The 13427-nt window shown below is 38.9% G+C and overlaps 1 protein-coding gene across 1 annotated transcript in view; it reads left to right on the top strand.

Annotated features, from left to right (window-relative positions):
- Positions 1 to 731: 731 nt before the first annotated feature.
- Positions 732 to 13427, top strand: part of VAC14 (VAC14 component of PIKFYVE complex) — a 371973-nt gene continuing 359277 nt past the window's right edge. The window contains exons 1-6 of the mRNA XM_053702343.1: positions 732 to 867; positions 2122 to 2272; positions 6014 to 6181; positions 8417 to 8479; positions 10537 to 10644; positions 11056 to 11165. Coding sequence (XP_053558318.1) covers positions 764 to 867; positions 2122 to 2272; positions 6014 to 6181; positions 8417 to 8479; positions 10537 to 10644; positions 11056 to 11165 — 704 coding nt within the window. The 5' untranslated portion in view covers positions 732 to 763. The remainder of the gene's footprint in view (positions 868 to 2121; positions 2273 to 6013; positions 6182 to 8416; positions 8480 to 10536; positions 10645 to 11055; positions 11166 to 13427) is intronic.

The following is a 13427-nucleotide window of genomic DNA, read 5'->3' as shown; positions in this document are numbered from 1 at the left end:
GGACCATTTAACACTGAAATTTTCAATATAGGTGGGGATACAAAAGAAGCTATTTTAAACAAATTCACGGGGAGAAAGAAAAATCACAGTACAGTACAGTACAGTGTCACTTTTAACGCATACCCTGCTAAAATATCTGCAATTCTCTCAACCAACCACAGTATGTCACCACCGCCTAAATTTCCTATTTACCTAAATGTCCTATTTTTCCACTCTATATCAAGTGCTGCTACATCCTGTTGAAAGAATATAACATACACTTCATGCTTCAAAAATAGCTGAGCAGTATTTCCACTAAAATCACACCGCGCTTTGCTTCCTAACAAAATGAGACGATAACCTCGCCTGTAATAGTAACAACGTGACATTCTCATTCATGCCACAAATTAAGTTATTAGTTCACGTGAACTTTACTGGCTGTCACGCTGGTGTATGTATGTATGTATTTACTGCTGGTCCCACTTACAAGTTCCGGACTACAAATGCCATGATGCCTTGCTATTGTTGCGGTAACGTGACTGACATGTGACTGTAGCTCCAGATCAGCAGAACACACACTGCAAGAAAATGAACCCGGAGCGGGATCTCACCCCGCTGACCGCTAACATCGTGCGGGCACTCAATGATAAAATGTATGAGAAGAGGAAGGTAGCTGCGCTGGAGATAGAGAAGTAAGAAAGGAAAGAGATAACAAGGGGAAGTGGGTTTGGGAGAATGACTGACATGTGACTGTAGCTCTAGATCAGCAGAACACTGCAAGAAAATGAACCCGGAGCGGGATCTCACCCCGCTGACCGCTAACATCGTGCGGGCACTCAATGATAAAATGTATGAGAAGAGGAAGGTAGCTGCGCTGGAGATAGAGAAGTAAGAAAGGAAAGAGATAACAAGGGGAAGTGGGTTTGGGAGAATGATAGAGATATAAGACAGGTGTAATGCTAGTATATTGTAGTAGAGAAACTAAAAACGTTTTAAAAATGACTAAAAATATAGGACGGGAAGTGAGACTTATTGAAGAGAGACAGAAAATTGGGGAAGCAGAGAAAGGGAGGGGATAGATTTGACTGGGGAATGAGAAAGGGAGGAGACTAGGGAGGGAGAGTAGAGGATGGTGGAGGATAGCGAGCGAGGACCAGAGGGAGGGAGATGTAAAGATAAGAGGGAAGGTGTGTGTGTGTATATATATGTGTGTATATATATATATATATATATATATATATATATATATATATATATTGGGGGGGGGGAATGTCTGTAGAGGGACTGAAGATGATGTTTGGACATTGTGGGCCCTGAGTAATGAACTTTTATAGAGTAAAGGTGAGAACTTGTGCTATGAAATGAGAGGGCAAGGGGCCTAATGGGAATTAGACATTGAAAAGAGTTGATGGGGGTGGGAGAAAAGGGGAAACTGGGACGAGGAAGCAGATGTTTAAAGATTTTCGTACATCTGACTACATCACTTCTCTTGAACAAAGTTTATTCTTGGTCAGTACAGCAGTACACTCAGCAAGTTTCACAGCTGTAACATAAGCGGTTCCGGAGAAGAAGATTTTTTAGCATTTGTCAAAATTTGTTGCAAAAAGCAATATGGCTGTTCGATCACATGACCTATGAGATTTATATTGCATAGGATTATGCACAGCATAGATCTCTAGCATTGTGTCAAGTTTCATGTGCTTTTGAGTTATGCTGTGGTTGTCATAAGCATTTAAAAAAATAAAAATGGCAGAAAATAATAATAGTAATAATACAGATAATAATCTTAGCAAAAACAATAGTTGTCCAGCACTATAGTTCTTGGCCTGTTGGACTTGGGTTATAGGGAACCATGTGTGACCACTAGAGTTAGGGATTTAAAATAGAGATAAAGTAGATAGAGAGGAAGAGATGTGATTTCAGAGTGAAGAAAAAAGTGTGTGTGACTAAAAAAATAGTTATCAGATGACAGCAGAAAAGAGACTATGACGGTGTGGAAAAGACTGTTTAAGCACTTGCGTAATTGTATAGATGATGTAAAAGTGAAGTACTTAACTTTTCTGGATTGGATAATATGTGTTTTTTATCCCCTGTCTGTTCTGGGTGGTGTATGACTTTAGAGACCTCTTTTATTTCTTTCAGACTTGTGCGTGAGTTTGTTGCCCAAAATAACACTGCTCAGATTAAGCACGTGATCCTGATACTGTCCCAGGAGTTTGCTCTTTCTCAGCATCCCCACAGCAGGAAGGGTGGGCTTATCGGGCTGGCAGCTTGCTCCATAGCGCTGGGAAAGGTATGTGTTATAAATGTATATAACTGTGGAAATGTGTTCGTATTTCTCTTGAAATTAATGCACTGAGGTTTGTGCTGCATTAGTGATAGGGGAAGAAAATGGAAAAATGAACTCTTGTTCACCCTACTGTACTCTGATGATCGACTAAAACAATTATTACCAAAGTTTGACCTATTGGAATCTGAGTGTGTATGTACATTTTATAATTACTCAGTTTCTCACCATTTTAATGGTTTAATCCCAGTAAGTGTTTCTAATAATATATTAAGTGCCCCACGCAACAAAGTAGTTCATATACTGCATTTCCTTTGACTAGATTAGTTAAATGGGTACAATATTTGTTTCTAAACAAATCAGAGTAGAGGGCGCCACATAGTGCAGATCATAAAGTAATTTGGATATAAAACAGGAATAGCAGAAGAATCCTACTCACAAAATGTAAAGCACAGATGTGCGATACCAGCAGTCCGGAACCACACGTCGTCCGGTAGACCAATAGATGGAAAAGGAATCCTCGTCTCACAGGGAGAGTCCAGAGAAACCACAGAGAAGGTCTGTACAGCGATGGCCAATCACACAGGTCCAGATGACTGGAGGGAGGGTCCACAGCTCCGAATAGATGGATAAGTCCCACAAAGGGAAATATAAGGTCGGCAGCAAAAAGAGGGTTCAAAACTCTTTATCAGACGGTTATAAAAGAACTCCTGCACTGATCAAGCAGTTACTGTGTAGCAGCGCTCTGGGCTCTGAATTCAGGTCAACTTCAAAGAGAGAAACATGCCCTTGCTGTGTTCATAGCAGTGTGTGTCCCATATTTGTTTAAAGGGACATAAAAGCCCTTTTTTCCTTTCCATTATTCAGATAGAGCTTACAGTTTTAAACAACTTTCTATTTTACTTTTTATTAAATTTGCTTCATTCTTTTGGAATCCTTTGTTGACAAAGCATTACTGGGAGCTAGATGACACATCGGCTGAGCCAATGACAGCATACACAAATGAGCAGTAACTGAGTCTACCTAGGTATGTTTTTTTCAACTAAGGATCCCACAACCCAACAACAATGCATATTAGATAATAAAAGTAAATTTAAAAAGTTGTTTAAATAAATGTTTTACTTAACATACTATGTTAGCATACGATTGTTCCGATGTAACAAAAAACCAGCAGGAAGGGGTTAAAGGGACATTAAACCCAATGTATTTCTTTAATAATTCAGATAGATAATGCCATCTAGTGTTCTTGCTAATATATAACATTGTTACATTCTTGCAAAACTTCTGCCATATAGTACACTCCTGAAATTATTTTCTTGCTTTTCAACAAAGGATAATAGGAAAATAATTACATTAAAATAGTTTGTTCTCTCCGAATCATGAAAGAACATGTTTGGATTTTAAAAAGGATTTAAAAAAATAAATAAAAATGAAACTTGCAAGAAAAAAACCTTAAAATAATGTATAGCTTATATGTGAGAAGTATTATGATCTGTTTAAAACAAAGGTTAGCCTAATAATAATGTGCAGATGTATTTTTTTTTTTTTAACCCCTTAAAGACCAGGGACATACATTGCGCAAGGGAGGAGGGCCTTGCGCTATTATAAAAAAGAAACCCTAGCTAGAGAGTATGAAACTTAGTGATTGTAAAGTTTAATGAATAAGTGCCCGGTATGTAAAAATAATCTTAAAAACAGGGCCACTTTAATTCATTAAACTTTACACTGAAGGTTCTCTTTTAAAATACTTACCTTTACTTTATGGAAAACAGACCGCTGATCCTCACCCCGTATCTCCTACTATAGTTAGCATATTGATGACAGATCCGGCTTCCTCCAATCGTTGCATGGCCCCACGAGCTGGATGCCAAAGGGGGGCACGCAACGATTGGAGGAACCCGGATTGGTCAACGATCTGCTAACTCCAGCAGGAGATGTGGGCGGAGAATCAGCGGTCTGTTTTCCATAAAGTAAAGTTAAGTATTTTAAAAAAGAAGATTCATTGTAAATTTTAATGAATTAAAGTGCCCCAGTTTTTAAGATTATTTTTAGATACACTTATTCATTAAACTTTACAATCACTTTAAGGGAAATTGTTGCTTTGTGTTTATTATTATTATTATTATTATTATTATTATTATTATTATGTGAAATAGCTGTCTCTGGCAACAGAAACCACAACCCAATGAAAGGGGCTGAGCTTCCAGGGAGAGCGCACCTCATTAGCTTATCTCTCTATATTTACACAAAATCCCCCTTATCTTATATCTGTATACACAGTAAAACCAATACTTTAACATTTTATTATCTCCCACCATGCACTGAGAGCATGATAACCTCTAAACCGGTGGTCTCAAAGTACAGGCCCTGGGGCCATATGTGGCCCTCAAGATAGTTTAATCTGGCCCACCCTTGTTTATTGGGTAAATTATTATTTTTGCACAATCATATTTTTTAGGGTTCTAAGAGTTGTTACAAGTTGATGATAAAAGCCCTTACTATGTTTCAGTTAGTAGTTTTGTTTGGTTTTATTATAATACATTTAAAAAAACGCCCTTTTACACGGAACAAAAATGACTTTAAATGCCCTCTTAAAGTGAAGGTAAAGTTAGCCTTTCTTAAAGACAACCTACCATTTATCATTATTCCCTTCATGTAGTCGCTTATTTATTTTTTCATTTTCTGCCATAGTTTTATTAAAAATTATAGTTACAATTCACCACTGTTTTGATCCGACTCCTCCCAAGCCCTACTTCCTTATTGTATATTGTTACGTCTTCAGCGGTCCCACCCGCTCTCTAAGTGCTCTCAGATGCGCGCTCGGGATATTGGATTACAATGCGCATGCGCAAATCGCCAATGCCGCTTTTCAATGCGCATGCGATAATCCCCGTTCCATATTTAATACATAGCTCGTACAAATACGCATGCGCGAAACGGGAGCGCGTTTGGATTTCATTGAGGTGAAAAATTTAATAGTGCAATCGCAGCTGAAAGAAGGGGTGGATGGCGTGGAGTGACGGCCCCCTAACGGCCAGAATTTCAATTGGGTTGTGAAAAAAACGTGATCGACAGGTAAAAAAAAAAAACGGGTTGAATTTGCGGCTCATTTATGCATAGATTTATATGGCGATAACTTTATATTTACACAAAAATATTAGAATTGATGAATGAAAGTCATATTCATTTTACAAGCAAAATGCTATACTCACAGTAGTTACATGACTTAGGAACCTGAGAGGAACTAAGTAATTACTACAATGCAACCTTAAAAAAATATGATCCCAGACTCTAATGGCTTCCTTGGCATCTCTAGTCCCATATTTGTTTGCTTGCAGAGAAGAGTTGGGCATATTTGTGGAATGTGAAATTTAGTTATTTCAGAAGTGGGAGGTTTTGTTACTAAACAACATAACATCAACATTAATGATATTGCTCATCTTGATTTCTGTCTTGTTGAAGAACCAACAATATTTTTTATTTGCATATTTAATTTGTAATGGACTGGTGGAGAGGAAATTAATACTGTAAACAAACTGATCATTCTTCAGAATAAGAGACAATATCCTCTCTTCACTTAGAACTAACCTACCATCACTGCAGGTTATTAAGCCAGTGTTTACACTCAGTACAAGAAATGTCTTCTGCCCCATCACTAATCTAGAAATGTAATAATTTAGTTCTAAATATTTATACATTGACCATGTAAGTGAATAATATCTCCCTCTTTTCGTTATCTCTTTCTAGGACTCTGGCCAGTACTTAAAAGAGCTGATTGAGCCAGTACTCACTTGTTTCAATGACTCAGACAGTCGCCTGAGATATTACGCATGCGAGGCCTTGTACAACATTGTTAAGGTGGCTCGTGGCTCTGTCCTTCCACATTTCAACGTTTTGTTTGATGGGCTGAGCAAGGTATGTTTCCATTAATCTAATAGAAGAACAATGTCAAAAGTGTGACTGACCCATTGCTGCAATTAGTCTTTTTAGTTTATCATGAAATGGTCTTGAACCACCATCCGTCTTCTGGAGATCTTCAGCTAAAACATAATCTCAGATAAATATGTGGATCTACTGTTAACCTTAGGGAAAAGCATAATTTAAAGGGATAGTAAACACCAAAAAATGTTTTTTAAAAAGATAGATAATCCCTTTATTTACCATTCCCCAGTTTTGCATAACCAACACTGTTATAGATATATACTTTTTACCTCTGTAATTATCTTGTATCTAAGCCTCTACAGACTGCCTCCTTATCTCAGATCATTTGACAGACTTGCATTTCAGGCAATTAGTACTCTTAAATAACTCCACATGCATAAGCACAATGTTATTTATATGAGACACACAAACTAACACCCTCTAGCTGTGAAAAACTGTCATGCATTTAGATAAGAGGCCTTTTTTTCAAGGGCTTAGAAATTAGCATATGAGCCTACCTAGGTTTAGCTTTCAACTAAGAATGTCAAGAGAACAAAGCAAATTTTGATGATTAAAGTAAATTAGAAAGTTGTTTAAATTTATATTCCCTATCCGAATCATGAAAGTTTTCATTTGGACTTTACTATCCCTTTAATCATAATTATTAGAAGTTTTTCAGTTCAAGCTGAATTTCTAATTGTGGAGAGAGACGTTGAATTCAAATATGATTTAGTTTTAAAATTATATTTCGCTAGTTGAACAACACTGTTGTGTAACTAGCGCTGCTGCTTGGATCAGCAGTGAAACCACTGTGGGGACTGGCAGTGGTGTGTGGGTCCTGAATGACACTTCTACTGTGTGTTTGCAGGGGTTAAACCCACTATAGTGTATGGTTAATAGTCTTAAAACTAGAGTTGTGTGGCAGGTTCCACTCGGGACCAGCAGTGTTCCACTGGTCCTGAGTGGCAGTCGGCTTTTGTGTGTAACTCAGTTAAAGGGACATTATACACTCATTTTTTCTTTGCATAAATGTTTTGTAGATGATCTATTTATAAAGCCCATAAATTTTTTTTTTTTAAATAAATGTATAGTTTTGCTTATTTTTAAATAACATTGCTCTGATTTTTAGACTCCTAACCAAGCCCCAAAGTTTTATGTGAATACTGTCAGCTACCTTCTCCAGCTTGCTCCTGTTTGTGTAAAGGGTCTTTTCATATGCAAAAGAAGGGGGAGGGGGGAGTGTCTTATTTGCCACTTGCAGTGGGCTTTCCAGCTGCCTTTTCAACAGAGCCAAACTGACAGCTTCTAAGTAAGTTTTTTTTAAACGGTTTTATACTGGATATTTATATCAGTATCTGTGCATCTTATTCTTTATAGTAGTGTCTATTACATGCAGTTATATGAAAATGAGTGTATACTGTCTCTTTAAACACACGGTAGTGTAGGGTCAACAGTGGTAAAATTGCATGCTTTAACAAATTAGAGCGTGTCATTTTTTTGACTATTATGGCCCTTTAAGTGCCTTGAGCCACACCCTCTATTGTCCCTCTTCATATTTAACCACATTGCAAAGCCTTGGTCACACCATTTGCTTTTTACAGACGAAGTGTCAGTTCATTCTAGGGCTTCATATATGACTATGTAGCAAACTGGACTATAGCAATATGAAATCCTATTATGTACAGAAGTGTGTATAGAAATAATGGAATTACATTTACATTGTTAAGAAGTACACATTTATGGGATTCCCAAGTCATTTCAGCATTAGCAATTTGCCTACTCTCTGCCTTATTAGTATATATTGTCATAGTATTCCTGCAAAAATCCAGCTGATTGTAATGTTCTATATTTTAGAGGACTCATTTTTTTTTATTCCAAATTGTGAACTTAGTAGAAGAAAGCATTTGGGTTTTGTATCTAACTGTATAAACATCTTTGGAATAACAGGTAAATCTGAATATAGGGCAGCTGTATTTTTGAAAGTTGATTTTATATTTAGATTTATCTGTGGTTCCAATGATGTTTGTACAGTTAGATGTATTGTAGTGATGCTTTTTATGTGAACAAATTGCACCTTACTAAATGGTTTCATTTTCAAGTTGAAAATTTAGTTCACAAACGTTATAACATCATATTGTGATCATGCAGCTATTGTTTATATTTGGTTTTCTTGCGTTTGTTGGTAACCTTGTCTTTTAAACTGTACATATCCAATTTCTTTTCTCTCAGTTGGCTGCTGATCCTGATCCGAATGTGAAGAGTGGCTCTGAACTGCTGGACCGCCTGCTGAAGGTACAGGGTTAACTGTGTGTCATAGACCAGCCATGTGGAGTACTTGTACACCAACGTCTCCCATTTCAGGCCTTGTGCTTACTTACAGACCAACCTGTCTGTCCCCTCCCAGGCCTTGTGCTTACTTACAGACCAAAATGTCTGTCTCTTCCCAGGCCTGGAGCTACTTACAGACCAACCTGTCTGTCTCCTCCCAGGCCTTGTGCTTACTTACAGACCAACCTGTCTGTCCCCTCCAAGGCCTTGTGCTTACTTATAGACCAACCTGTCTGTCTCCTCCCAGGCCTTGTGCTTACTTACAGACCAACCTGTCTGTCCCCTCCAAGGCCTTGTGCTTACTTATAGACCAACCTGTCTGTCCCCTCCCAGGCCTTGTGCTTACTTACAGACCAACCTGTCTCCTCCCAGGCCTTGTGCTTACTTACAGACCAAAATGTCTGTCTCTTCCCAGGCCTTGTGCTTACTTACAGACCAACCTGTCTGTCCCCTCCCAGGCCTTGTGCTTACTTACAGACCAACCTGTCTGTCCCCTCCCAGGCCTTGTGCTTACTTACAGACCAACCTGTCTGTCTCCCCCCAGGCCTTGTGCTTACTTATAGACCAACCTGTCTGTCCCCTCCCAGGCCTTGTGCTTACTTATAGACCAACCTGTCTGTCCCCTCCCAGGCCTTGTGCTTACTTACAGACCAACCTGTCTGTCCCCTCCCAGGCCTTGTGCTTACTTACAGACCAAAATGTCTGTCTCTTCCCAGGCCTGGAGCTACTTACAGACCAACCTGTCTGTCTCCTCCCAGGCCTTGTGCTTACTTACAGACCAACCTGTCTGTCCCCTCCAAGGCCTTGTGCTTACTTATAGACCAACCTGTCTGTCCCCTCCCAGGCCTTGTGCTTACTTACAGACCAACCTGTCTGTCCCCTCCCAGGCCTTGTGCTTACTTACAGACCAAAATGTCTGTCTCTTCCCAGGCCTTGTGCTTACTTACAGACCAACCTGTCTGTCCCCTCCCAGGCCTTGTGCTTACTTACAGACCAACCTGTCTGTCCCCTCCCAGGCCTTGTGCTTACTTATAGACCAACCTGTCTGTCCCGTCCCAGGCCTTGTGCTTACTTACAGACCAACCTGTCTGTCCCGTCCCAGGCCTTGTGCTTACTTACAGACCAACCTATCTGTCCCCTCCCAGGCCTTGTGCTTACTTACAGACCAACCTATCTGTCCCCTCCCACGGCCTTGTGCTTACTTACAGATCAATCTGTCTGCCCCCTCCTAGGCCTTGTGCTTACTTACAGATCAATCTGTCTGCCCCCTCCCAGGCCTTGTGCTTACTTACAGACCAACCTATCTGTCCCCTCCCAGGCCTTGTGCTTACTTACAGACCAACCTATCTGTCCCCTCCCACGGCCTTGTGCTTACTTACAGATCAATCTGTCTGCCCCCTCCTAGGCCTTGTGCTTACTTACAGATCAATCTGTCTGCCCCCTCCTAGGCCTTGTGCTTACTTACAGACGAACCTGTCTGTCCCCTCCCACGGCTTGTGCTCACATTTTTGCAGTTTTTTTGCTCAGTTTAAAAGTTACATAACAAATTTAAGCTCCAAGATGGCGGCGCCCAGTGTGAAGAAGCAGAGCTTCACTAACTAATACTTGTAAGGGGTTAAAATAAGAGAACAACTTTAATGACAGCTGCAGGCACAGGGGGTAAAACTATAGTATAGTGAGTAATAACCTATTGTAGTTGTACTAAGCAGTTTAAGTCCCTTTAAATCAACGTTTCCTTTTAAGGGCCAACTGCTCACTTCTAGACCAATCTATACCCTCCCAGCCCTTTTGCTCATTTATAATCTGGTTTCTTTATAGTGGGATCTCTTTTTTTGTGATTTAAATAAGAAGAACTGTTGTGAATAGGATCATTTCTATATCACATAGTTGTTTTTTTCCCTGTTGTTTTTTTTTTTCTTTGATTTTGTCCCAGTGTTACAGGCTCTTGTTACAAACACCTGGCGAGAAGCTGCATAATATGATTTTGCCTAATTATGTTCTATTTATTTTTTATATTGCAGGATATTGTGACAGAAAGTAACAAGTTTGACCTGGTCAGTTTTGTCCCTCTTCTCCGTGATCGGATTTATTCAAACAATCAGTATGCTCGACAGTTTATCATCTCCTGGGTAAGTATGTGTGTGTATTGTATGTATGTATATGTGTGTGTGTATGTATGTATGTGTATGGAAACTTTGCATTGCTTTGTAGTCCAAGGATATACCAGTTGAAAAGCCTATTCTTTGTTTCCTTATTTATCTTATCTTTTCTGCTGTGATAGCTCCTGCAGTGATCAAGTCATTACTTTGTAAAATTATGTAAATTGTTGCAGGAGTTTGGTTCAGAATCTTGAAGGATACACTCAATGAAAGTGGATACAATACAATTTAACTAGAGTTAAACTACAGGAGAAGCAGACATAATAAATAATGAGAATATTTTGCAAAGTTGTTTCACTATGTTTATTTAAGTTGTATTGTTAATGTCTATTAAGCAGTGTAACAAGCTTCTAGATTAACTATGTTTTGTATCTATTACAGATCATTGTGCTGGAATCTGTTCCTGATATTAATCTCCTGGAGTATCTGCCAGAAATCCTTGATGGCCTTTTCCAGATACTTGGTGACAACAGCAAAGAGATCCGGAAGATGTGAGTCTTGTTGTATCTGTGCACTATAGAGATGCAGGCAATGTGTTTGTATGATTGTCTTGCTGGAGGAAATATTGCTCTGTGACTTGGGGCTTATTAGAGGCTGACAAACTCTAGTTCTGAAGGGGATACAAGGTTAAGATTCAACATTAAATATAATTGAGTTCAAGGGATTCAATCAGGTTCAATCAATCAGACAAATTCCTAGATACAACGTTCAGCCATCATAATCTCAAGCAATACAATTTGTATTGGAAAATAAAATGATGCAGAGTAAAACCCCTTAACTGTACACACCCTTGTATCTTCTAAGACACGTAAGGTTGTAAACTATTATATTTAAGTTTGCTCACCTAGTTTCCAGTGAACAACATTCTATAAACCTTCACATATTTTCCAGGACAAGTTTAGCTTTGTTTGTTTATTTTGAAGTTTTTAGATGACTTTAGGATATAAAAATAAAGCTTTTTGCTGCCCTTGCTCTGTTTGTGTGGAGCCCTTGAGAAGCTAGTGAGGTGCTCAAGCTATATGGTGTCTTCAGCACTAAAAAACATCTTATAGGTAGACGTGAATCCCAGGACATGTCACAGACTCCTGTCAGAAAGTGAAAGCAGTCAGGGTTCATCATGGGTTATAATTTATTTCCTTTTACATACCAAATACTATGTAGGGTAAGTGCCTTGTTATCTGTATGTTATTGTATTAGTTGCAATCAAAAAGAGGTTGTTATGGTGACATATACATCTTGTCAGCTACTGCTACTACATATCCTTAGGTTAATATTCTAGCATTACACTGTCCTATCTGATAACAATCCTGCTGTTAGAAGTGTTTCATGCATATTTCTTTTCTCAGTGGATGAGGCATTAACACCCTGTTGAGCCTCAAAATATAGTTTACATTATATATTGTAGAATAATCAATGTACTATAATACTTTCAATTATACTAACCTGTTCAATATAATGTATTTGAGTCTTGTATGCATCTATCCATTCAGAGGGTGAAGGGTGTATATTTGTATGTATGTTTGTGTGTGTGTGTGTGTATATGTGTGTGTGTATATATATATATATATATATATATATATATATATATATATATATATATATATATATATATATATATATATATATATATATATATATATATATATATATATATATATATATATACAGTATGTATGTGTATATACAGGGAGTGCAGAATTATTAGGCAAATGAGTATTTTGACCACATCATCCTCTTTATTCATGTTGTCTTACTCCAAGCTGTATAGGCTCGAAAGCCTACTACCAATTAAGCATATTAGGTGATGTGCATCTCTGTAATGAGAAGGGGTGTGGTCTAATGACATCAACACCCTATATCAGGTGTGCATAATTATTAGGCAACTTCCTTTCCTTTGGCAAAATGGGTCAAAAGAAGGACTTGACAGGCTCAGAAAAGTCAAAAATAGTGAGATATCTTGCAGAGGGATGCAGCACTCTTAAAATTGCAAAGCTTCTGAAGCGTGATCATCGAACAATCAAGCGTTTCATTCAAAATAGTCAACAGGGTCGCAAGAAGCGTGTGGAAAAACCAAGGCGCAAAATAACTGCCCATGAACTGAGAAAAGTCAAGCGTGCAGCTGCCAAGATGCCACTTGCCACCAGTTTGGCCATATTTCAGAGCTGCAACATCACTGGAGTGCCCAAAAGCACAAGGTGTGCAATACTCAGAGACATGGCCAAGGTAAGAAAGGCTGAAAGACGACCACCACTGAACAAGACACACAAGCTGAAACGTCAAGACTGGGCCAAGAAATATCTCAAGACTGATTTTTCTAAGGTTTTATGGACTGATGAAATGAGAGTGAGTCTTGATGGGCCAGATAGATGGGCCCGTGGCTGGATTGGTAAAGGGCAGAGAGCTCCAGTCCGACTCAGACGCCAGCAAGGTGGAGGTGGAGTACTGGTTTGGGCTGGTATCATCAAAGATGAGCTTGACTCCATCCTCAACCCGAAAAGGCCCCACAAGCTCAACTCCCAGTCCTACTGACAGTTTCTGGAAGACACCTTCTTCAAGCAGTGGTACAGGAAGAAGTCTGCATCCTTCAAGAAAAACATGATTTTCATGCAGGACAATGCTCCATCACACGCGTCCAAGTACTCCACAGCGTGGCTGGCAAGAAAGGGTATAAAAGAAGAAAATCTAATGACATGGCCTCCTTGTTCACCTGATCTGAACCCCATTGAGAACCTGTGGTCCATCATCAAATGTGA

This window comes from Bombina bombina, chromosome 1, assembly GCF_027579735.1.
Source record: "Bombina bombina isolate aBomBom1 chromosome 1, aBomBom1.pri, whole genome shotgun sequence".
Classification (NCBI taxonomy): Eukaryota; Metazoa; Chordata; class Amphibia; order Anura; family Bombinatoridae; genus Bombina; species Bombina bombina.
This window is presented reverse-complemented; position numbering and strand designations above follow the sequence as displayed.